The sequence below is a fragment of the Bactrocera neohumeralis genome, chromosome 2 (genome assembly GCF_024586455.1).
Source record: "Bactrocera neohumeralis isolate Rockhampton chromosome 2, APGP_CSIRO_Bneo_wtdbg2-racon-allhic-juicebox.fasta_v2, whole genome shotgun sequence".
Lineage (NCBI taxonomy): Eukaryota > Metazoa > Arthropoda > Insecta > Diptera > Tephritidae > Bactrocera > Bactrocera neohumeralis.
Window position 1 is genome coordinate 8,045,313 of NC_065919.1, and position 27,463 is coordinate 8,072,775.

The 27,463-nt window shown below is 37.4% G+C and overlaps 1 protein-coding gene across 1 annotated transcript in view; it reads right to left on the minus strand.

The window, feature by feature from the left end:
* Window positions 1-27,463, minus strand: part of LOC126751014 (probable serine/threonine-protein kinase DDB_G0267686) — a 166,702-nt gene that overhangs the window by 137,846 nt on the left and 1,393 nt on the right. The window contains 1 exon segment of the mRNA XM_050460903.1: window positions 11,630-12,789. Within this exon segment, the coding sequence (XP_050316860.1) occupies window positions 11,630-12,789 (1,160 nt within the window).

Below are 27,463 nucleotides of genomic sequence, written 5' to 3' on the forward strand. Positions count from 1 at the left end.
CTAGTTTGTTTATGTTTTCTTTGGCCACCAACGCTTAACGCAGCAACTCGCTTGCCACAACGCTCTAAGCGCCTTAAAGTATGCTATAGTTACTGGCTCGGCGTATTTGCTGTATAAACAGAGCCATTTTAAAGTACATAAATGTTGAAGAGGCGGCAAAATCGTCTGTTAGCTCAAACCCATGTGCGTATATGTGCAAAAAATATATAGGTGTGCATGTGTGTACGTTGGTGTGCGCGTTTTTATGGTTATTGTGTTAGAGGCGTCGCTGCGGCTGAGTGTTGCAACGACTACAAGTACAATTTTGAAACACCACTACTGTTGCAGCTGCACTTTACCGTGCTAAGCGCTGTGTAGGTTGAAAGTATTGATTGACATGTGTGCAAAGCTTTGCGACCGAATGCTGCGCACTGCTTTCTTTACAATTGTAGAAACTGAATGATGTGTGAGTTAGGTTGTTCAACAACTATTACTGTGTAAGTGTATGTGTGTGTGTGTATTTCACTTTCGCTTTAGAATTATGATGTGGGTTAATGAGGTTATTTCAAGTGGAAATTTATGCATGTACTCAAGAATCTCTTACTTTGCTCAAACAAATACATCGGCGTGCATGCCGCATTGAGTTGCTGCAAAAATATGCATAAGTGTTGAAGGAAATGCGAAAATTAAAATTTGTACTTATGCATATAGTATTTTTGTTGAATGTGTACGCAAATATGTAATGTAGGTGCATTTCTTACTCGCTTTCAGCCAAAAGTTGTACCTAAACTGCTTCCAACTTCAATAGAAGCCACTTAGTTATTATGCATATATGAGTGTCATGCACAGAAGCGAAATTTTCCCTAAAAATATACTGTTCGAATGTGTAAAAAGTATAATTCAGCACTTTTTTTCAATATGGCTACCGCTTGCTTGTATAAATCAATGCCTGCCCGGCAGCGTATTAAAAATTCATAAAGAGCTTAAATGAAAATGTTGCAAGATTGAAGTGAAAATATAAAGGGTCGCTACGCGTGCAACGCCAGCACATGCTGAACACAAACACAGGCATGCATAAAATAACACAGCGGCTGAAAATCAGAGGAGAGTGCAGCGCAGTGACATATGTGACTTGGCAGTAAAGCTGAGCTGTAGGAGGTAATACCCAAAATGTATATGTATGTATGTGTGCGTGTGCGCATACATGCGCGCCAATTGTCAAAGGTAACGAGGGTAAGTGAGGCAATAGCAAGAGCCTAGTAAAATATTTACGTACAATCAACCTCTGTCATACTTTTTTAATTGACTAACTTATTCATGCTCATGCTGAAAGTACAGAGTGTGGCACCCGCATATGAGCGTCGATACAGTTAAACACACATAAGTGTATACAAAAGCATATTAACATGCATATATGGCATACATATGTATGTATATACATATATATATGTATGTATGTATATGTATGGTGTTGTCATATTTTGCTATCGCTGATTGACTGCCCAAACGGTCAATATCGCATGAACGAGTTGAAAGGCTGCATACAACAAATGCAAAAAGTTGCAAAAAGAAACGAGATGCCAAAACAAACAATAAGGGTATTGAAAGTGACAGCAAGAGGATATGCACTTGATGTAAGCGGTCGCGCAAACAATCACACTTGCATGCTCGAAACTCGAATATGCTCAATGCATATATTGGCAGATTTGCGAAAGCAGGGCACCGTGAGTGCTACTTGAAAGCAAAAAAAAAGAGAAAAAATTAAAAGGAAAAACAATAAAATTTTAAGTTCATGTAAAAAAAATTCAAATTAAGTCGCATAATATACATTTTAGTGTGTGTGTGTGTGCTGCATGCGCCTTGGGCTAAAGCAAGCAAACAGGGAAAACAAAAAGCGGTGGGAAATGCCGAGCATATGCGGAGCAAGTGCGCAAAGGATAATGGGCAACAGCAAACAGTGCATGGAGTGTTTGCGCACAAGCACTTGTGGTTAAGGGAAGCATTAAAGAGGCTACACCGGTCTTCTGTCTGCTCAACAATCACTTCACTTCCAGCATTTGCTTTGTTTTTCAATACCTTTTCTCACTTTCATACGGCTCGTCGCATTTGCTTGATTACATAATTGTAAGTATATTGGGTAGAAGGAAGAAAGTTGAAATGAAAGTAAAAGTTCCGAGAAACCCTACGCGAGTTCAAAAAATGAAGCATTAAACAAGTTAAGGCAAAAGAGAAATATTAACAGAAATTAAGTTCGAAACAGTATGAGTAAGAGTGCAAAAAATTTTGGCGTAGCAAGAATGGGAAGCGATTAACGGTGAAATCTTCACGAAACTTGACGTGAATTCTGGGCTAAGGAAATAATGCAATATCCGAAGAATTTATACAGCTTGGATCGCTAAAGCATATAGCTGCCACACAAACTGAAGAATCTGAATCAAGTACTTGTATGGAAAATTCTTTCATTTGTTAAGATATCTGCATGATATTCGACGTGGGTCATTGCCTTAGACTACGGTTTAATCTCCAAAGATTTTGTACAGGCTGGATCACCAAAGCATATACTAGCTGTCATACACACAGACCGATCAAAATCAATTTCTTGTTAGCAATCTTTTGTTTTTGTAAAGTGTACTATATATAAGTATATAAAGTGTTTTTTCTTTTATTTAATTTAATTTAATTTAATGTAATTTTATTTTATTTTGTTTCATTTTTTTATTTTATTTTACTTTATATTACTTTATTTTATTTTATTTTATTTTATTTAATTTAATTTAATTTAATTTAATTTTATTTTATTTTATTTTATTTATTTTTTTATTTTAATTTTATTTTATTTTATTTTATTTTATTTTATTTTATTTTATTTTATTTTATTTTATTTTATTTTATTTTATTTCATTTTATTTTATTTTATTTTATTTTGTTTTATTTTTATTTTATTTTATTTTATTTTATTTTATTTTATTTTATTTCATTTTATTTTATTTTATTTTGTTTTATTTTATTTCATTTTATTTTATTTTATTTAATTTTATTTTATTTTATGGGTAAGACTGAGCTCAGGCCTTCAGGCTCACTCAGGAGCGAGAACTGCACGCTGGTGCGCAGATGTAAATCTCTCAATGCGAAAAAAGGAACGCCACCCTGAAGTAATACAAATGCGATCTCAGGGTGGGTAACGGTTCCTTAGACGGGGGGGGTTTTTAGTAACCTGCAAGTGGCACATACCGCTGCTGTGACGATAGCATGGATGCTGCGGAAGGCATTTTCCACCCCCTCATCCGCAAAAAAAAAAATATTTTATTTTAATTTATTTTATTTCATTTAATTTAATTTTAGTTTGATTTATTTTTAATTTTTTAATTCTAATATTTTTTTATTTTCAAATACATTTTTTTATTTTTTTTAAATTAATTTGCTTTTAAATTTTGCTTAAAATTTTTCATTGACTTTCCCTGTTTTTTCATATTATTATTTCTTTTTGTTTTGCATTTTAAACTCTACTCAACTCTTCTTTGCGCGGTTACTCAAATTAGCGTTTTTTTGCTTCTGTTCTATTAGCAATTTTCACAGCAGCTTACGCCTTTCACTCAGTTATAGCAACAACTACGAAAAGTACGAATATTAAATTTCTGTTTTCACACAATTCGTAGCAGCATTGTTAAGAACACACACACACATCCACATATACACTTTTCTGCTGCTGATTATGCCAGCGTTCCTTCAACGAATGCCCATTTTTTTAGAACGACCTACGAAATTGCTTTCTGCCATTTTGTTTTTAACAAAAAGAAATGCTTTAGTTATTTTATTCTATTCCTTTCACTATTGAATCCATGCGCCCACACTTTTTCAACGTTTTTTACTTTCGCAAGCAACTCACTTTCTTTGTAATGTAGACGCTTTAGCATCTCCCTGTAATGTTATATGTGCATCTCCTTAGTATATTTTTTGGTTGTGACCAAATCTATTAGTAGTAATTTGCTGCTTTTATCATTTTTCCTTTGTATATACAATGTATGTGTATGAAATTTTTTTTTGTTGTTAGAAAAGAGAGAAATATTGGGTAGTCGAAAAAGTCTTTTCGTATTTTGTCAATGGATGTTGCTGCAGTCGTATACATATCTCCAGTGCTACCAATCACATTGTATCATACCATACAGTGTTGGAGAGGTGAGATTTTAGGCTTTATTCAACCAAAAAAATTTAATTCGGGGAAGTTGAAAAAAGTTACGGCTGTTAAAAAATTAGTGAAAATAATGAAGAAATTTTTAAATTTCGATTTACACTGATGAAATAATGCCTCTAGCGGAAAAATGGCAAAAAGCGGTCGACCAAAATGATACATATTTATTTATTATTATAAATATAAAAAACAAGTTAAAATTTGATCAGAAATACGAAAAGACTTTTTCGACTACCCAATACAATCTCCAGAGCAAAAGAACTGGATGTACGAACATTTTTGTTGTCAATGCAACATTTTGAACTCGATAACGTTACATGTTATATATTTTTTATTTAAGAAGATCAAGTGCAAATTATTTGCTTTTTTTCATTATCATCCCATAAATCCCATCAATATATTAGTAATAAGTATTGAACGCAACCTTAGACCCCGAAAATCTTTGCTGACCTCAGCGTCAAATAAATTTCCAAAACTATATTAGCCTCCCGAATTCAGAAAGTATACTAGCTCGAAATGTATATGCTAATATACACACGCATACTTTATCCCAGATCTGCGTCTTCTTTGTGTTGCTGCACCGACTCGGCATTTGATTGATACATTTTTAATGCGAGTGCGCGCGTTGCAGTCGAAATTTACCGTATCACTTTTATTCATATTCGCATTTGCTGCGCAACTTTTTCCGCGTAATTTATGTGTGGCACTCGATTGAAAGCAAGTAATTGCGCGTAAGTTCATTCCAATCGCACTCCACACTATCGCATGTATGTGTGTGTATGGAGTACGTGTGTATAGGTATTGCATGTGAGTGTAGGTGCGCACTCAATGGCATGGGGCGTGGAGAATACAGCCGGATATCTGCAGATAGCGTAAAAGTGTATAATAAATGAAAGCGATGAATATTTTAAGCTCCTTTGAAATGCATACTGTTGTAAAATTACATTTGATAGCTTTCCTTTGTAAGCGTGTGTGGGTGCGTGCGTGGTATATCGATATTTTAAAGTTAACGCGAAAGTGTGCGGCGGTGCAACTGAATGTGGAGATTTTTTTCTGTAGTAATGAAATATTAAAACACCAGAAGATATGAATTTCGTTGCTGTATGTAAGATATGTAGATAGATCTGTGAATACAATTGCAGCGAAGTCAAGCAAAAAACAAGAAAAAATGTGAAATGCGCCAAAAGCTATGCTGTCTTTAACAAATAAAAAGGTTTTTCATAAAATAACCGGTTTTTTAACGGTCAGTTTATTTGGCAGCTATATAATATAGTGACCCGATCTGGAAAATTTCTTCAGGTGTTTTAGCGTTGCCTTGAGTAATAATCCATCAAATGAAAAAGTCTTCTAAGAAAGTATTTGATGTTGATCGGTCAGTTTATATGGTAGCTATATTATATGTAGCCTTGCCTTAGACAATAATCTATGCTAAAAATCGTTAATACATTTTCTCAAATAAAAACATGTTTTCCAGCAAAGGATTATATATCAGTTATATGTTAAAAAATCGAAACAATTTTTTCGCAGACTGTATGCTATTGTGGACATCGTCGTTCCGAACAAATCAGCAGCTTCTTGGGGAGAAAAAGTGGTGTACGAAATTTCAGATAGATATCCAAAAACAAAGGGACTAGTTGGCGTATATACAGATATCAGCGACGCACTTAGCTCATATGGAAAGCCAGCGTACTATTGTTGTGCTTCACGAACTGATACAGCATCGTCTCCGTAAACTTCACAAATTTGATTGGTGGCTGGCGTGACATTCTTCCGTTTTTTATATAAAAGTTTTCAAAATGTAGCGAATTTCTTCATTATTTTGACTCATTTTTGAACAGCTGTAAGTTTTTTCAACTTCCGCGAATTTAATCACTTTGGTTAAAAGAAGATTAAAATCTCACCTTTCTAAAAAATGTGTGGTATGACACAATGTGGATTGGTAGGATTGGCGATATACGACTGCAACGACAATTGCAATTGACAAAATTCTTTTACGAATACCCAATATTTGATGATTTAAAACTTTTTAGAGTATTTTGTCATAAAAGATTCGTCTTTTCCACGGCATTGCCTGTTTTGGAGAAGTAAAAATTTCAATAAAAGCCTAGCAGTGAGTTATTGGTTAATTACTTCTTCTGAAAAATAAAAAACGTTTCCTCCCGCTTCATAAACTCGAGTTTATTGATTTTTTTTTAGTTTATAGATATTTAGCTCTCATAAGCATTAAATTTACTATTTTGGCTTGTCTTCATTTTACACTTTCAATGCACACATTAAACATTTTCTTATAAAGGCAAAATGTTAAAGTCGAGTTGATGGTGTCAGTATATTTTGACAGTTTGAAATCAGAATTTCTTAAATACAATAACAATATTATAATGTTGTAAGTATGACATAAAACTTCAAACTCGAGTTTAGTGTCAAATCAGCCGATCAACATTTCACAAGAGAATACTTCAATGAACATATTTAACCGGTTTGCGTAACAGGAAACATTAAACTTGAGTTTGCACAACAGTTCACTCGGTAAATGGCAAGTCAAAGCCTCTTGAAAACTTCAAGACTTCGGTTTTTATGTACACAATAAATGAAACTTAATTTAGTGTAGTTAGTCAGTGGTGCAAATACCTTAAACACCTCAGTGGCAACTCTTATAACTTTTTAACGTGAGCTTTTAAACTCGAGTTTAGGGTTTCCATCCTCTCAGCGTTTTTATTAACAAGTAAAAGCCTTTATACTCGAGTTGATCTTTGCTATTCAGTTAGAGTTCCTTAAGCTTCTGATGAAAGGTTGTCAAGCCAGTAAGCAAGATCGAATTGAGCGCTTTTTAAGGACCCCAGTAATTTCCCATCACTTGTTCGAAAACACAAAACATTAAACACGAATTTGTAACTACAAGTTCAACCCTGAATATGAAAAAATTACAATAATATTAAACTGACAGTCATTACCAACAAAGTGTCATATCATTTTGCATTTCATTTTCGCAACCTCAACTGCATGCCAACAACAATACATGAGTGAAATGCTTATCAGTGATGCAACGTTGTGCTCCTGACAATTTCCAACACGACTACTCGTACACTTAAGTTCCGGTGATTCCTGCTAAAAGTTTCAATCCACGAGCGGTCAAGGTGTTCAAGTGAAGGCAACAGTGTTAGCGGTGGCGGTAGCAAACGTTGCAAGTCATCAGTTGACCGAAAGATTGTGCAACAATCTAACGGTTTTGCAACAGTGGCGAAGCATTTAAACGCTGCACACAATTAAACTTTGACTTTGTCCGCAAGTTTACAACGAAAATATGTACATATCTAAATGTGCTTAGCACAAAAACAACAACAACAACGGGCGCTATACGTCGTCGCCTGCGTGAACGCCTGCAAGTGGCACGTTGGAGCGCGCCAAGTGATGTAGAGTTAACAAAATGAAGCAAAGAATGACCGATGAACGGGGGAGGCAAGGAAAGCGGTTGTCTTTTTATGTTATTGTGCATAAGGGTATCTATGCGTGTGTGTTTTTAGGTGGTCCTATGTTGTATAGCCAACTTTGTTTGTTTCTTTATTGTTTTTTTTTTTGTCATATTTAAAAGCAACTGTTATTTGAGAGCTGGGAAGCAAAAGGCCAACAGCCCAGGGCGATTTTGTATACTCCGCTCAGCGCGTTTGTTTGTGCGTGTGCGTGTTAGCAGAGCTAGCGGGTAGCTATTTGTTAGGGCACTAAAGTGTTCTATACCGTGCGACGCACACACACACACACATGCATAAGTTCAACAACTAAACTTTTCCGGCTTGCAACAAAAAATCAGTTATGTACGATATGTGCATAGGTGTGTGTTTGCGTCTATATGTACTTGTAACAAACTTTAGTCAACGCTTCGAATGAAATAAATAACGAAAAGTGCCGCTGTCAGTAGTTAGAATGTAAGCTTGACACTTGCCACTTTGCCGCAAGAAGCAAATTTGACATTGAAATGTCTACTCGAGCTAAATATATGTATGTATGTATGTACATTTAAACACACATACAAACAAATTCCGCCATTAACAAACTGAAAAAAGTTCTAACACTTCAAACAATTCAGCACCGACGTGACTACCGAACAACAAATTTACTTTCTGTTTACTCTCTCGCTCAAGTAACGGCTCAACGAACTAAATATACATACACAAATATACAGTTATATATAGTATATATGCCGCTTTCACTGCTCACCGCACACTCCGCGAAAATACGAAAATTATTTGCCTTTGCTGTTAAAAAGTTTGCGTCTACTTGCCACGCAGGCTCGAATTACCGTTGCAGCAAAAGTTTACGCACTTGATTACTTGTAATCATGACAACTTGAATGATTCATTTTACAGACACCACGCGGCGTGTCATGTACTTTCGCACTCAGAGCAGCCTATGAAATATTTATTAGAAGAGCGGAGAGAAGTCAAAAGCCAACATTTGTAATGCCCAAAAATTGCTGAGCAGTCAGTTGCAAGTAATATTTTTTTAATAATTACTAACTAACAACAATGTCGAAGCGTTGAATTAAGTGCAAAAGCGAGCTAGGTGACAAAGAGAATGGTGAATGACAAGCTAATTTATGATTTGGCGAGAAAGAAAATAATATTTGCATAAATTTATTTGCTTGAAAGTTATATTTTAGTTCAATTTACATATGAAACTATTTTCCTGCATAATATTCAATACGCAACAAAAATTGTTTCAAAAATAATCAATAAAATAGAAAAAAATACAGCCTGCGTCAAACTCTGAAGGCTTACAAAAGACACAAACTGCTTTAACGTTGCGAAGAAACACCGAAAAATCACAAAATACCGCCAGCTCTACCACAAAGAAAAACATAATGGCGTTTTGTTGTTGAAAATTTACGAAACATTAACCCCATTATAAAAGTAAGTCCAAAAACAACACGCACACAACTACACTTGACACATTTTCCACAAATTTGCGCAAACACTCTTGAAATCATCTTTACACCGTCATCACTTCTACTTAAAGATCAACACTAACACACGCAAGCATTACGCAGTTTGTCACTACTCTATTTTTTTGATCGAAAATTATCCCTTCGTAGAATTTGTAAGCGTTTCAAATAGTAAGAGTGCCATTAAAATTTTGAGCACGCTTCAAAACTGTTAAGTGGCACCTGCGTTGTTGTCGCGTCTCTCCGTTGCCGTATACACCGTTGCCCAACAACATTTATCACAACTTGCTTTCGCTGTAATTTGCACTTAAAAACTTTTATAGCATACTTTAAGGCGATTAATAGTACAATGTAACTGATAATGCACTTATTTGTACACCATGACATAATGCAAATTGAAAATGGTAAATCAAATAGTTTGTAGTTGTAGGGCTCTTTTGGGAAATTAAACGCTGTGTGTTAAATTGAAGTTGTGGCTTTATGGGAAGCTGGCGTTTTTTTGCGAAATTCATATATGTACCAAGGATTTTTGCAATACTCGCTAAAAATTATAGGAAAATATTGATCTTTTCTGAGTTCGGGGAGCACACAGAGTCTCTTGTGATTTACTACTGGCGAGAAAGATTTTTTAACTAGGCAAGAATTAATGGTTTGCCAGCCAACTCACGTAGCCCTACGTTCAGTCAAGTTCACTTGAGGCTCGGCCATGCTATAGAATACGGAAAAAGAGAGCGGAGTTCCCACATGTTATCAGTCTGCTAAAAACACTACTTTACTGCCATTTTGTGACTGTGATGTTAGTGTTTGTTTCTCGCTAATTTTGGGTTGCTAAAACCAAAAATTATATAAAACTTTTCCAACAAGTAGGATGTGAGTCAAAAACACCACGATTTACTAAAATGACAAATATTAAACAGTATGTGGTGGAAAATTGTTGAACTTAAATATGAAGTAAAGACACCACACTCATAGCATATCTGTCGTTGGTCAGATTTGTTGAGTAGTGTAAGGCGAAGGCACAATATACATACTTCCCTGCAAAGTCATCATTATAGAACGACCTGAATTTCCGAATTAAAATGTTCGAATTTAATGTAATAGGTGATGGATATGTGAAACAAATTTTTTTATAGAACGTGGACGTAGGAGGGTGACACAAGAGAGGAAAACTCTCTGGGCGCCATACACTTCGGGGAGGCCGGGAAAGATTCTTTCAAATATGTCTCAAGCAGATCACGACTTCCAGTCTTGGACCAAGTATCTTTTGGGTAGCCTAAAAACATCCGTTTAAAGGCGAGTTAAAGTGAAAAGGCGAAATATTCCCTCCACAAAAGTTCCCTTAGAATCTGGAAGAACCTCTCCGAGCCGTTCGAATTCAAACGATGTTTCAGAGAAGTCAACTACCTGCCGTGTGACTTCCTCAATCTACTGCTGGAGAAAATAATTCAAGCTACAGAGCTGAATCGAGAAGGCACAATCTTTAATAAAGCTGCTGACATATGCCGATGGTATTGATATCATTGGCTTCAACATTCGCGGCGTTACTTCTGCTTTCTGCAGAATGGATAAGGGAGCGAGGCAAATAGATGGCCGACGCAACATCTGTTAAGTCGATGTTACGAGTTTTCGAGAGAAAGGTTCTACGGAAGATATATAGTCCTTTGCGCATTAGCAACGGCGAAAAGCGAATTCGATGGAACGATGAGCTGCATGAGTTACACTACGAATTGACATAGTTCAGCTAATTAAGATCAGGTAGGTCATGTCGTCCGATTGAATGAAAACATTCCAGCTCTGAAAGTATTCGACGCAGTACCCGGCGGGAAACAGAGGAGACCTCAACTCCGTTGGAGAGATCAAGTGGAAAAGGACCTGGCTGCATTTAGTATCTCGATTGGCGTCAATTTGCGATAAGAAGAAACAATATAGTTATGTTGTTTGCGGTGCTTGCACTATACGTCGGGAATAATGACTACAACAAGGATGTACGGGTACGCTACTGCAAAAAATTCCATTTAAAAAATGATTGGAGACAATGTGACCCTAAGACTAAAATGCAAAGGCATTTGGTTCAACTGCTTTGAAAGGACATTAAAAAGTTTGTGCGGATCTAGCACTTTAGGATGCCATCTAACGTTATTCCAATATAGCTAGAAAAAAATCAGAAATGTAAAAAGACTGATAACATAATTGTGAACAAACAACTGTTATTTCTTTCAGCTTTTGAAAACCAAATAGAAAATGCAGTTTTATATTCAAAACCGAAATGTCCATCCCAGCAGAATAGTAGTAGCCTCTTGTGCTGCCAAACCAATACGCCTTACCCTTAATTTAAACAAGACTTATCATAAAATATGTGAGAGGACTAACAGATCAATATCATGCCAAGCCTTCGGGGGCTTAAAACGCATTAGGCCGTATATTGGACTTCATATAGGTATTCCATAAAGGGCAATTGTTTTGCAGCTGTTATCTCTGTCTCCATTGTTAGGCGTACGAGGTATATCTAAACATAACGCACTTACCTCTTCTTCATTGCTGGCCGTATTCACTGAGTCCATGCTTTGCGATAATCCCAGTGGAGCTAGAGCCATTTGATTTTCCATTGTCGAGCTGCTGGTAATGATTGTGTTGCTGTTGTTGTTGTTGTTGCTGTTGCTACTACTACTGATTGGACTGCTGCTCAACACACTGGTATTGTTGTTGTTGTCGTGCGTATTAAGTGCTGCTGTCGCTGCCGCCGGTGACGGTGTAGTCGATGCAGAGGATGTATTCGAATGTGACGAAGTTTCGTTGACCGAATTGGCTGCTAAAGCAGCAACAGCTGTGGCTGTTTGAGCGCCGACACTTGCGTTTGAAACCGCTGTCGCTGTTGTAGTTGTTGTATTTGCTGTGGGCGCTGTAGCGGTCAGCGATGTGCCGGTGTTTGGTGTGCTGCTGGCTGTGCTGGCACTACTGATGATCAAATGTTGTTGTTGTTGTTGTTGCTGTTGTGCCTGCAATTGCTGACGCAATGACTGCTGTTGTTGTTGTTGCTGTTGCTGCTGATAAACGTGCTGCTGACTCAGCGAATGCTGGGCGTGATGATGATGATGCTGCTGTTGTTGTTGTTGTTGTGCCTGTTGTTGTAACACAACGTGCTGCTGATGTGCGGCGGCAGCAGCAACGGCAGCCGCTGCGGCCGGTGACAACGAATGCGATGCAGCTGCAACCGAATGCAAGTGCTGATTCAACAATGCAGCAGCCGAGGAATTATAATGTTGGGCGGCGACAGCGATGCGTTGTTGCTGTGCTGCGGCGGCGGCAGCTGCAGCTGCGGCAGCGACCTGTGTGTGGTGGTGGTGTTGGTGGTGTTGATGTGTATTGACGGCGGCAGTGGCGGCGTATTGGGCAGCAGCGGCGGCAGCGGCGGGATTAAAGGTCAATTGATGGCCGGCCTTGAGGGCGACTGCGGCGGCTGGTGTGGCGGCGTACTGGACTTGTGGTGTCAGTTGGGCGGCGGCGACGGCGGGTATGACCGAAACGGCGGTGGCGCACTGTCGCTTGGGCGATAACACCTGTGGGGCACTCGCTGGCGTTTGCGGCAGCGTTGGCCTGCGTTTAATCGCAATCGACGAAATGGTGATGGCTTTTTTCGAAACGTTTGACTGGGGTGTAGTGATCTTGTGTCGTTTCTCTACTTGTACTACTTACCGCGCTCACGTTCACTCCGTTTAATTTGCTGGCTTTTACGTGTCGAGTCTCAAGCGTTACGCTTTATCATATACGAATTGATTTGATGGAAAAGTATAGTTGTACCCTTCAACTTGTACATGGGGAATTCAGCATAACTGTAAGTAGAAAACATATATACAGCATATTAAAGAAACTGTAGTTGTCTTCTTAATATATAAATGTTTATGTAAGTAAATCACTTTAAGTACTTATATCACTCTCGCTCGTTCTCAGGTCACTTGCAACTTTTTAAAAATGCATTATCCCCAACTAATGTACGCGTAATGTGCGAGCAAATTTAGATTTTCGCCATAAATTTCTTAAAAACTCATCTCGCCGCACATTAATACCAACTCCCATTCTCTATCGCTCCGCTTATAGTGCTTGTGGTCGTTGCTACGAACTAACGGTATATGCATATTCACCATTGTATGAAAGGATACCTGCTTCTGGCGACCTAATCGCCTCAGATTATTATCCTTACCGCAATGGAAAAGCATTTTGCGTGCCAGCGTTCAATTTATCAACGCAATGAATTTCCCATTGTCGGTTCGAAAGTATTTACCGTGGCGATTAAGCTTGCGATTTACTCTTTATATCTGTATGTAGATATATATTTATACTGAAATATTATTATACTGTGGCTTGAGAGTGCCAGAAGCTCGGTCGTGCATACAAGCAGCAGCAAATAAACAGTTTTAAATCGTTTTCAGTTGTTGAGTGCTTTTGCGTTCTCTGAGCAAATTTGGCATAGCAGTGTATATTATATTGTTAATGCCATCAAAAGAGGAGATTTCAGCAATCATAAGACCTATTCCAATTAAACTAATTTGAAATTTCAACTTGAGATTTTTTTATTAAAAATATTGGGTTTTTCCGATATTAGGAAAGAGGAAAAAAAGTAAATATTTCAAATTAAAAAAATTCAGTGTTTTTGAGGCATAGAAAGGTAAATTTCCAAGATAAAAATAAAAAATCCACAAACTGAATTAGGTGAAAGAGTAAATAATAATCTATATAAACCGCTCTTAAGCCTCAACAATTAAATCACGCCTTCCCACTTTATTTTCCCGATCTCAGATCCCCCGTAAATTATGTTTCCCTTAATGTTTGTTACATTATATTTCGTCACCGATGAGTTACATGCTGCTATGATTTCTTCTTTTTTTATTGAAAAATTATCTACCCTGATCTATACCATCGCCATATCAGCACGAATAAAATCAATCTTCACAATCTCTCTAGATGATACGTGAAACCAGAAAAACAATGGAGCATCTCTTAGCACTTGTCCCGCATTGGAATACAACGCTGTAAGCTTCTGGGGTATCCACAGTATGATACACTGTAGGAAGCATCGATAGTGAGGCCGCAGAGTCTTACAATTCGCGTCAAGCGCAGGCATCCCAAACGATGACTACTCTTCTTGGACATAGCAACTGAAGTCCATCTGGTATCGCAAAGGATCAAACTGGTCTATGCGTGCCTTATTGGCCTACCAGACTAGCCTAACCTTACATTTTTTTAATACATTTTCTAATACATAATATTTGCAATTCTGTTCTATTGTGTTCCGTTTTGTTGTACATAACTGAGTACCCCTTTCTTATTGAGAATTTTATAACATGAGATGTTAAAATATGAGAGTAACTCGAATTCGATATGTTTTATGATTTTTTTTTCCTGTTAAAAATCCATTATCGATTTATTTCATGAGATTCCATTAATAATACAAGTCTAGTAAGCGTTCGGGTAAAATATGTATGAGGATCATTTATACAGCTGTAATACCATACATAAAGGCCGAATTCAGAAAAATACGCTCCCGCTTCGCGGAATATAAATTCATTTTATTAAATATAAAAAGTACAAATATAAAAAGTAAATCAAAAAATGTGTCCATCGCATCAATATTGTAGTCCAACTCTGAGATATACAATTTTCCTGGAAAAGCGCGAACAACAATAATTAAACCAATAAAACCGATTAATGACGTCCTTGCAACGCTGCATTACGGCCGCACTAGAAGCGAAAATGTCGTGCAACTTAAGTGCTTTTAGGCATAAACACACAAACGTATATATATGTATATATATAAGTATATATATTTATATTAAACGTTTATATGTTAAAACAAATAATAACACATAATATCGGGCATACAATTTTCCAACAAAACCGATTCTGTTGTCAGTCAATGCCAGCGCACACATCAGCCGAACGATCAGCCGCTTCTGATGAATAGCGTGATTTTGCATATTTCCATATGCAAAGATCTGCTGTGTTTGTAATATTTATTGTTGTTGTTACATGATTTTTGTTTTTGCCTCCCCAATCACCCACCTACTCATAAGTCGAACGCTGAGTGTGTTTGCTGACATTATAATCGCTCGCTCTGACTGTCATATCTGTGTCGCCAGTACTCATCCGCAAGCGCGTTCTCTAATGTGAATATGTAAAATATGTATGTAGGTATATATTTATGTAGTCAGTCGCTCAGTATGTGCATATATTTTGTTTATCCTCGCTTTAATGATATTCGAACTTATTGTCATGCGCTTATTGCATATGAACGCGTTGTACGCATTACGAAGCTGGCAACATTGGCGATAAATACGAAAGTGTGCATGTGCATGTGTGTGTGTGTGTGTGTACTTTTGTTGGCCACCCACACAAAAGCAATAAGTACAATAACAGTATTGAGCGCCCCATCGTTGGTGAACTAATGATTTATGCAGTGTTTCGCTCTTCATTTTTATTGGTTTTGGTTTTCAGTAATTATTTCTTTTATGTTTTTTCTACTTGGCGCATATTTTGTATCAACGCGATTGTTTAATATCGTATTTGTATGCGACAGTATTAAATATTTATGAAATCTGTATATTCTACACGAAAATGTTTTATTTTTTTGTTTTCTTAGGTAAAATATGCAAAGAGTTTTCAAGCCGCGTTGGGAGCGGATAAATTGAATTTGAAAGAGCGCAGGATGCAATTTGAGGTAGTCTTCGCCTTTCTTCGACCTTTACAACAGCCCACACATTATAATTATTACAGAGTTAGTCAAGCGATAAAAAAGATTTCCTTGCACTAAGTCAATGTTGTAGACAATCTCTCTTTGATATCAATGCATTGAAATCAATGTAAGATTCAGTGCTTTTCAAACGGAATTTGCTTGACTTGCGGTATTGATAGTTCTGCTTACAGTGTTAACATTATTATGCAACAAGAAGGAAGAATTTATATCACTAGAAAATAACCTGAGCTTGGGTCAAAGAAAGGTTAAAGGTTAGATCCTCATATAAATTTTAGTAGTAATCAGGCTCCCTGAGAGCAACGGAATAAGTGGAATAACTGCTTATCCCGGTAAAGTGTCTTTTCATTGGAACTCACAGTTTCTGGTGTTTTGTAAAAGCTTTCGAGTGCATGTATGCAAACACTTTGAGAGAGAGTAAGCAGTACATAGTTTACGGTATTCTTGGTAGTTGACGATATTATAGAATTTTCAGTCATTTATTCGAGTTTTCGTGCAACAAGAGGAGCGCAATTTAGTTTTTTGTGAAAGGATAATGTTATTTATGGCACAAGAACGGGTTTTCTATACGAATTTTATTTAGCTTTTACCTTAAGCAATATAATAAATCGTAAAAATTAAATATAAATAAGACATGTGTTATCTTGTACAATATAATATTAGGGCTTTTAGTACGCTGAAGTTGATCTATGAATAAATTGAGTCCCAACTTCTTTATATACGATTTAGAGTGAGTTATTCTCAAAATTGCTTATGGGTCATATGGTGAATAATAGTTAGGTATTGTGGATATGACATGCGATATACAGTTTTTTCACATACTTAGATGATTATTGTCAGCACTCAAGTACTAATTTATAACTTGAGTTTATATTTTTTCCGAAAAATAAAGAGTCTTACAAGTTTTAAGTCTGTCTGCTCATGCCAAAAATGCTTTTGAGGAAACTATGTTTCTTACTCTTTCTGTATGACTCGATTTTGTTCCCATCTTTACTCTTGAGCATCTCAATTTTTTGTGATTATGTACATATTTATTAGTATTGTATTAAATTACAAATAATTCTCATACAACAAAACACATAACGGTTAGAAAAAACCTTCATTTCCAATTCTTTCTTTACCAAATCATATATGTACATATCTTCTACATTATAAGCGTTGTTGAGGTGACAAAGGCAACAAATCTTTCTCACATGCATATATGTACACATTATTAAACGCTACAGACATATATTCACATGTGAGCATTCTGCACTTCATGCCGCTCTTGCATAGTTCCCACTTTTCTGACATGACTTTTAGATATGCATCACTAAAAGATGCATAGATACGCACAGTTAGATTTTGTCGCAGCGGGTAATACATAATGCTTAGCAATTTTCACGACTATATTGAGTAATTGTTTACGACTTCTTAGCAACTTCCTGTTGTGTGCTGCTGTATTGAACTTGGGTTGCTACAGCAAGCTTTTTGGGTACATATATATATGTACATACAAATACATAGATATGGGAAGAAATAGACGTGCTGAGCTTAAGAATCTCATCTTTAAAAAATGTATTAAAGCATTTTCATAAATATTTGACTATTTCATTTTGGTTTTGTCATAAGCAAATTCAAAATTTCCAATATTATCCAATTGTATTATTTTCTTCAAATATTCACAAATATGCTTGTATTGTTCTGTAGTTACATAATGAAATAAAGGAAATTCGATTTTAGCGGTTAAATAACAAACTTGTTGCTTGTCAAACGCACAATCTTTTGTTGAAATGTCAATGCGAAAGTCAATTCAACGCCCAATGTCAACGGCAGAAGAGAAGCGCTAAATATCTGAAAAACAAAACAAAGCATACAATGCACATTAAGTGACATGAAAAAGTTGAGAAAATACTCAACAAAATTCTAAATTGACGCAAAGTAACTTAAAGTATAGCGCTTCATCGCTAAATTTGCTTATCAGCAAGCAATGTGGAAGTCTCTAAACGTACTTAATAAGCTACAAAATATCATTACACAAAAGATTCAACTTCAACGTGAAAAACAACAATGAGGCGACAACAACAAACACCCACGGATTCGCGTGATGCTGCACGTCGCAGTAAATCTCAGCCAATTTGGATAAAACCACTTGGCGAAAAATGCAAAAATCAAATACAAGCAAACACAAATACACACACACATATGGTTGAGAAGTGGAGACTACAGATATTTGTGTAGCACAAATAAGCAAAACAAAAAAGGAAGCACTGCGCACGTGGCTCTGGTAGCTGCCATTGCTTGCTGCGCCGCTGAATGAACATTGCGGCATTTCAAGTATGTGGCGGCTTTTGAGAAATTCTTCGCTCGAAAAAAATAGCAAATAAGTCGTTAAGCAAGTCGGATTGTGGCAGCAAGCACGCGTGTTGCGCTTGGCCTGTGTCTGCTGAAGTGCTCATTGATTACGATGACAACAAGTGGCAGCACGCAAATTATGGAAACCAAAAGCCATAAAGCCGCGCATAAAAACACAATAAATAACAAAAGAAAAAAAGTAAGAAAAAAGAAGAGAAAATACGCAACAAAATCGAAAGTTTAATTGAAAAATAAGTAGGTGGCTAACAGGAAGCAAGAACTTGCGCCGGATATACATATATATCAAGATGGTATGGGAGATTGAAGCGTTTACCGTTAAATTAAGAAAACATTTAGACTGTGCTTGTTATTAAATAATTCTGAGCATGTATTAGTAGTGTGTTTTATAAAGGGTGATCCATTTCGAAATTCCCTACTCTTTTAAAGAAAAAACACAGAAACTACAAATGTAAAGGGGAATTTGAAAAAACATTCTTTGGCATTTATATTGTGTAGATTATCTCTTTCCAATGTTGGCCGCGGCTACGTCTCAGACTGATCATCCATTAAGTTCAAGTTTCGTTGACTCGTTCGAGCATTTCGGCTGGTAACTGCCGATTGACACGCGTGATGTTTTGCTTCAAACCCAGAATTGAAGCGGGATTGTTCGCATATACTTAAAACTTTACATATCCAAACAGGAAAAAGTATAACTGGGTGATATCACACGATTACGGTGGCCAATCGATCGGCACAAAACGAGAAATTTGCGGAATAAATCCAATTATTGATGCGGTGTGTGCGAAGTGGAGTCGTCTTGTTGAATCCATATGTCACCGAGATCACGAGTTTCAATTTCAGGAATACGATTTTACTGGCATCATTTTTGAAGAACCAACCCGTTGCTTTTTCTGGATGAAATGGCAGCCCTTGAATCTCTTCAGGTGGCAGTTTTGCTTATTTACATACCCATTGAGACAGAAATGGGCCGCAGCGCTGAACAAAATTTTGCTCGAAAACGTCGAATCTTCTTGGAACGCTCAATGTCGCTCGAGAAAGTCGAACGCTATTTTGTACACTTTCAATTTAAGATAGCGACGTAAAATACGAAGAGTCGTTCCATACGTCAATCCGAGTGGCTGCGCACGGCGCCGAATCGACTCTCCACGGTCTTCGTGTACACTGTCAGCTACGGTTGCTACATTTTCTTCATTGCGTGCTGGACGTGGTCTATTCGGTCGAATATTATCCAATAATGAATGCTGTGTCTCAAGATGGATGATGGTGTTGCGAACAGCAAGCTCAGTAGACCGATTATTTTTACCATAAGTTGAGCTAAGCGCGCGAAAAATCGTCTTTAGAGAGCGTGAATTTTTGTAATAAAGTTGAACAATTTGTAACGGATGTTCAGGCGTAAGTCTCATGTCAAACAAAACTGTACAAAACTGACATGACAGCTTGACACGACACACTTGTGATCTGTCAAAGCAAAGCTTCTGAAAACGGTCACAAAAAGAGATCGGAAAATGCACAAACAGTTTCATTCTAATAAAAAAATCAGTGTCAATATAGACTTCGTATATTAATATGGTCACTCTAATAGTCGACTTTTTTACTTTTTCCTTCACATTTCAGCATTTAAATATAGCTCAGTTCTAAGGTTAAAAGGATCAATATTTCCCTATCCACCCCACATCAATGAAGGTTCCAACGCCACACAACGAATTTTCAGAATCACACACAAGTGAATGTATTTTCTTTATTGGTAATACTCACTTTGGATTTATTTTGGCTTGTCCTCCTTACTTTCAACTTACAATTTAACAACCACCCACAGATTGTTACCCACATACATATGCAACTATGCTGTCGAACAAATGGTAAATATATGTATATACGAGCATATCTCAACAATCGGGGATGATAACCACATCCTTCGTGTAGCCACAAACTGCATTTAAAATGGGTTAGCAACCGCTCAAAGTGATATAAAATTACAAAATCCATTAACGACCTGGATCGAGGGGGTTGAATTTGAGTTGGAATATTAAGAAAGCAGCTTGCAGCTTGATGTGGTGCCTTTCTGGCACACAGTATGCAACTATAAATCCATTAGCGGCGGTAGTTTGCACCTATCGTTATGGACTATGAAACCGTTATTTGAATATTTTCTTTATTGGTATCATATTTTCTAACTCGCGTGCATTTAATTAAACCCTAATCTGCTTCGTGGTCGATTGGAAAATCATGATTAGTCAACAATATTTCGAAGCATCATCATGGTATATCAAAAACCAGACTATATTTGGATATATTTATATATGAACATATACATATATGGATATGTATTATGGAAGTAAATAGAAGCAGAAATGCACCAAAAATATTTTGCTAGTTAAATCTTATTAAAATATTTTTTTCCAAATTATTGCCTGTACAGTTACAGCCTTCCTCCTTGTAATCAACTGGAACTTGTACTCTTCAACAATTAAATATTAACTTTAAACACCGGAAACGTGAAGTTGCGCCATCCAAAAAGGTTTTAAAATTTCAGGAAAACTTATGTTTCAGCGCCTGGATATATGCTTAGTTATTTTTGTTTAATTACCATAATTACTAGTTAACCACCAGGACGAAGCGATAAAACTTGTTATATAATATATTTATTTGTAAAACCAATGATTAAAAATTTCGAAATTTTTTACGGTTAACTTCACAGCCTGGAAATGGCCTCAACCGAGTAAAGGAAGACTCAAAAAATATATATTCATTATCATTGGTTATTATCGAAGACTTACGCCAACTTTATACTCAAAAAACATACTTGCTCTTCTCACCAGTATGTGCTTTTCAGTGATTTTGGACATTTCCTCCAAGTCTGATCAAAGAGTTTACGTTTTCGTGACCCAATAAACTAAGCATTGGCAGACTCTTATGTGCTTACAAGCATAATAGCGCTGTAATTTGCATTAAAAACGAGTTTTGAGGAAATTTGAGAACTGGCTCCCACTGCAGATACTCACAGACAGACATATCACAAACATATATGCAATGCCACTTCTTCGCTTATTTCGAGATTTGGGAATGCCAAGTGACTAATGCCGCTACACACGCGATTATCTAATTATTTGCAAATGCTAGAAAAGCATGAATCTGGAAGTTAAACTTTCAATTCCAATGCAAACAAGCAAATAAGCAAATAAGCGTAAGTAGATCTCTCATTATTGTAATTTAAGGCGGCGTTGCAGACTTTCTTACAGACAATTTGTGCGTGCTCGCCGATCTACAGCAAAGATCTGAACTCTACAAAATACGAAAAGAAAAAAGCAAGAAATGCAAAATACAACAACAGCAATAAGAAAGCAACAACAAAAGGAAAGTAAGCTGTGAGTGCGGGAAAAGTCCAATTTACTCCATTTGCTGTAGTAAATAAGTATACAACTAACTATGTACATATGTGCATACTGCTATGTATATCAGCAGCACATAATGAGTTTGACGTTGGGAAGCGGCTAGAGACAATACGAGCGTGCAGTCGCCTCACTAAGTGCCTTGCAGTGAAACTGTGAAAAGGCGGGGGAGCGTGTCGAAAATTATATACATAGCCGGCTAACGTCTGACTGACGTGTCTTTCGGCGGTGTTGCTCTTGCTAAAAAACCTTCAAAGTGAAACTAGTTCAAAAGTTCAATGTAACAAAGCCGCGCCACTGTCCGCCGCTGAGTTCGCACGGCGGTTCAACTGCGCAGCTGTGGCTGTCGCTTCGTGCGCTTTGTTTCAGCTGTTTTCCATTTGCCGTATCGCCTTCAATCCCGAACAATATATTTGTATAGTTCTGTAGTAGTTTTATTTAATTTGCATTTTCCACACAACAACAATACAACGGCAGAAGAACTGGCATAAAGCATAAGAAATATAAAGGAAATTGCCACATACATAGCTAGCTGAGCTAACGATCATTGATGTCGATGCTGCTGTTGTTGTTGCGGTGCTGACATGCAGTTCAGCTGCAATGTGATCGCTGCAGCACGTTGTGGCAAGCAAGAATGCGGCAAGTACGGTATGTACGAGTGAAATGCAAGTCACTCGCGGAGAGCTGCTGGGAGTTTTGAGAAATCAAAAGGGCGTACATAATTTCACCATTAATATTGTTGTTGTTGCTTGATATGCGTAGTAGTGTTGGCATTTTGAAAATTCAGCAGGAAATCAAAATGGATTCAACAAATTATAAGTGAGTGAGTGTTCTAGAGATTGAAAAGCGCGCAGTGTTACTCGCTCAGCTGTCAGTGACTGCCGAAACGCTTTGAAAATGAAGTGGAACAAGCAAAAAAGTAAACTTCGGTGTCAGCGAAGCGATAATATTCGAGAAGGACTTGAGCTTGATTGGTGATTGGTCAATTATATGCTATGGTTGTGCGATCTTAATAATTTCATGGTATACTATATGATTGGCATGGAGTATAATACTTATGTGTTAAAATTCGTGGAGATATCTTGGAGATACAAAATATTTCCACACAAATGCTTGTTTTTGACTGCTCAATTTGCATGGCAGCTTTAAGCAATAGTCATCCGATCTTAACAATTTTTTCGCGGATTATATTTTCGACATGGAGTTTAATATATGCCAAAATTCGTTGAGATATCTCGGAGATAAAAAATATTTCCACAAAAATGCTTGTTTTTGATTGCTCAGTTTGCATGGCAGCTAAATGAAATAGTAGGCCGACGTTAATTAATTAATATTAAATCAACAGCTTCTTGGCGAGAAAAGGATCTGCGCAAAATTTCAAGCCGATATCTCAAAACTGTGGGACTCGTTCAGTATATAAAAAGGAAGTTTTGTAATAAAGCATACGGCTGCAATATATTTGCGGTTACCGAGAGGGAAAAGCTCACACTTAGGCAGCTAAATATAGTTTATACAGTACCAGAAATTGAATATCAATGTGTTTTCCTGACAAACATCCTGCTCCCGACTTCTATTCAAAGTTTTTTTTTACAAAATTATCAGCACTTTCGACACAAGAGTGACGCAAAAAGGGCATCATATTCAAATGATGAACCACAATATCAACCAATAAGAAATGGTAAGGTCCTCTGTTAACACCATAAAGCTAAAATAATCGTTTTCAAACACAATTTGTTCGAAATTCGACTCACTTCACATATTTTTGAGCTCTCTCTGTGCCATAAGCATGTACATATTTATAACGCTTTTGCTTCCTCTATTACATACATACATACATACATACATATGTGGTTGACAACCATTTATTTAACAACGCAAATCGCTTCGCTTTAAATTCAATTCCACTCTTTCGAGGGCTGTAAGCTTGTTGGCTGGCAGCATACTTGCGCTGCGTATTGAATTTGTTGCCGGAGTGTTATGTAAATATGACTCAAAAGTTAGAGCAAACAATATTTGCAAATGTTGCATATACTTTTGTATATTTAACTAACCGCATAAACACACACATAAGTAATTATTTTGTGGTAATGTTACACATGCGCATTTGCACACATATACACACATATAAACGGATATATTGGCATGTAATTGTCTACTCGAATTTCTACCGCAATGACAACAGAAAACAATAATTTGCAAGACAAACTTTCAGCAGATTAAATAGCGTCTGCTTGCATTGAAAGTGCACATTTCCTCAGATATTCATATAGTTACACGTACATATGTACATACAAGCATATATTTCCAAGTTCAGTTAGGTAAGAAGAGAGTTACACAAACAATAAAAGCGCAAACTAATATTCGATCTGTTGTTCAAGCAAAAATTACGTGACACAAAGCTAAAAACGCAACCGCAAAAAAATTGGAGAATGTCATAACTGATTGCATTTACCTGCAACAACAATCGTACGACGTTGCCATGAGATCGACGTTCGTAGATTTGTCTATTGCTGACTTTAACAGCAGCCAAGCTGCATTGGAGAACAATACTAATGCTCCGGCACACTCACACTCACACATACACTCACACATACACACACACAGACACAAGGACGCACAAACATATGTTGCCATCTAGAAGCCGAATGCCATTTTGCGTCGCCATACTAGCCTGAAAGACTGGTGCGACGCACGCACCACACCTGCTACCCACATAACCCAGTAAACTTTTATCAAAAACAAACAACAAAAACCAAACAAACAGCACTTGCCGCAACTGTATGTGTGTGTGTGTGTGTACAAGTATGCTCGACTCTATTCTCACATAAACACACGCGCTTTGTTATACATACATACATACCGCCACGGCAGCTTATGCCCTGAAGCGCTTGCAACGCTGTTGTTGCAATTGCCCTGTATTATTGTAAAGTAAGTATCTGTTTATTGCCATTGCGAAGGAAGCTCAACCACAGTGCACAGCATGTAGGTAAATGCGGTTACGGAAGCCTTGGATTTGCGGTTTATCAATTCGCAGTATGGAAATGTGTTCTACCCAAGTTACCCGTATGAACAACGGTACTTGATGTGGCACTCGAATATAATGCGGTTTGCTTCAATTGTTGGCAAATCGTCGAATCAGTAACTGACGCGTGATTGTTGCCATGACTATAACCACGAGTATAGATTTGTGACTTCCTGCAGTCAGTGACTGCTACTCTGCTTTACTTAGGTTTGGTGCTATTAAATAGGAAACGCTTTATATTATTGGGTAGATCTCTATAGTGTACGATTAGGAATTCATATTTACGCTTTAGAGGATGGAGCAAGTCATTATTTTGGTTTTGTGATGCAAACTAGAAATAGTGAAACTATAAGATCCAAATGAGATATATGGAACATTTTAAAGAGGCGTCACTTAGAAGTCACACATCAAACCAGTGACCTTCAATATTTTTTGTTAAAGCTTTGCATGCTCAATCATTATATAAAACTATGAAAAGCGGTGCTGCGCGTTTCTTTATATCACCGTAAAATTTGTTGTATGAAACAAATTTGGCTCGAGAACACCTGTAAGTACGGCTGGATTAGAATTTCGAACTAATTTTTGGATGCGTTGATCAAATTATGAAGGAGTTTCTTCCTTGTCTCTTATTTCGACGCTCTCTGTAAGAGTCACAAAACACTAAGAAAGCTAAGAGAGTCAAAGTACTCATTGAGCGAAAGTGATATTAAAGCAGGAACGGCTGCACCAACCCTTCTTAAGCGCATTTCTTATAGCACTAAAGGGTTTAAAAATATCGTTATCTTAATTTTGGTCAATCAATTTATATAAGATCAGCAATACAATCTGAAAATATTTGACCATTATACATCGCAAATTTCGAAATCCATACAAGACAACTGAGCAGCGTCTTGTAGAGAAAATGACATGTGCATCATGTGTGTGTGTTATGTAGATATCTAAAAAGTTGAACTTTCTTCTTCTTCTTAATTGGCGTAGACACCGCTTACGCGATTGTAGCCGAGTTAACAACAGCGCGTCAGTCGTTTCTTCTTTTCGCTACGTGGCGCCAATTGGATATTCCAAGCGAAGCCAGGTCCTTCTCCACTTGGTCCTTCCGGACGGGAATTATGAGCGACTTATAGAGTTTAGTTTTTGTTCGTCGAGAGAGGACTTTACTATTCAATTGCCTACTCAGTCCGAAGTAGCACCTGTTGGCAAGAGCAATCCTGCGTTGGATTTCTAGGCTGACATTGTTGGTGGTGTTTACGCTGGTTCCAAGATAGACGAAATTATCTACGACTTCAAAGTTATGACTGTCAACAGTGGCGTGAGTGCCAAGTCGCGAGTGCGACGACTGTTTGTTTGATAACAGGAGATATTTCGTTTTGCCCTCGTTCACTGCCAGACCCATTTTCTGTGCTTCCTTGTCCAGCCTAGAGAAAGCAGAACTAACGGCGCGGGTGTTGAGGCCGATGATATCAATATCGTCGGCATACACCAGCAGCTGTACACTTTTATAGAAGATTGTACCTTGTCTATTTAGTTCTGCAGCTCAAACTATTTTCTCCAGAAGCAGGTTGAAGAAGTAGCACGATAGGGAGTCACCTTGTCTGAAACCTCGTTTGGTATTGAACGGCTCGGAGAGGTCCTTCCCGATCCTGACGGAGCTTTTGGTGTTACTCAACGTCAGTTTACACAGCCGTATTAGTTTTGCGGGGATACCAAATTCAGACATCGCGGCATAAAGGCAGCTCCTTTTCGTGCTGTCGAAAGCAGCTTTGAAATCGACGAAGAGGTGGTGTGTGTCGATTCTTCTTTCACGGGTCTTTTCCAAGATTTGGCGCATGGTGAATATCTGGTCGGTTGTTGATTTACCAGGTCTGAAGCCACACTGATAAGGTCCAATCAGTTTGTTGAGGGTGGGCTTTAATCTTTCACACAATACGCTCGATAGAACCTTATATGCGATGTTGAGGAGGCTAATCCCACGGTAGTTGGCGCAGATTGTGGGGTCTCCTTTTTTATGGATTGGGCATAGCACACTCAAATTCCAATCGTTGGGCATTGGGTTTCGTCCGACCATATTTTACAAAGAAGCTGATGCATGCTCCTTATCAGTTCTTCGCCGCCGTGTTTGAATAGCTCGGTCGGCAATACTTCGGCCACCGCCGCTTTGTTGCTCTTCTGGCGGGTAATTGCTATTCGAACTTCTTCATGGTCAGGAAATAGAAAGTCTGCTCCATCGTCATCGATTGGGAAATCGGGTTCGCCTTCTCCTGGCGTTGTGCGTTCACTGCCATTCAGCAGGCTGGAGAAGTGTTCCCTCCATAATTTTAGTGTGCTCTGGGCATCGGTCAATAGATCACCTTTGGGGGTTCTACAAAAGTTGAACTTTAGGCTCACTATTTTTTCCTTATGGGTGATACAAACTTTGTGGCAAATTTAATAAACCTTGTTTAGATAATGAAAACTGGGGAAAACTTTAACCAAGAGGATTTAGATTATACATAATACTACGATTACCTCGGAGAGAGCAAAAAGATCAAATATTGGGCAGTCGAAAAAGTATTTTCGTAATTTGTTAATAGATGTTGTTGCAACCGTATATCCCCTGTGCTACCAAACACATTGCATTGTGTTGGAACAGTGTTGGAAATGTGAGATTTTAAGCTTCATTCATCCAAAAACCGAATTAAATTCGGAGAAGTTGGAAAAAAGTTGCAGCTGTTCAAAAATGAGTGAAAATAACGAAGAAATTCGGTATATTTTGAATTTTTTTCTTTTTAAATGGAAGAATGCCTCGCAAGTCACCAATGAAATTTGTGAAGTTTACGGAGACGATGCTATATCAGTGCGTGTAGCACAA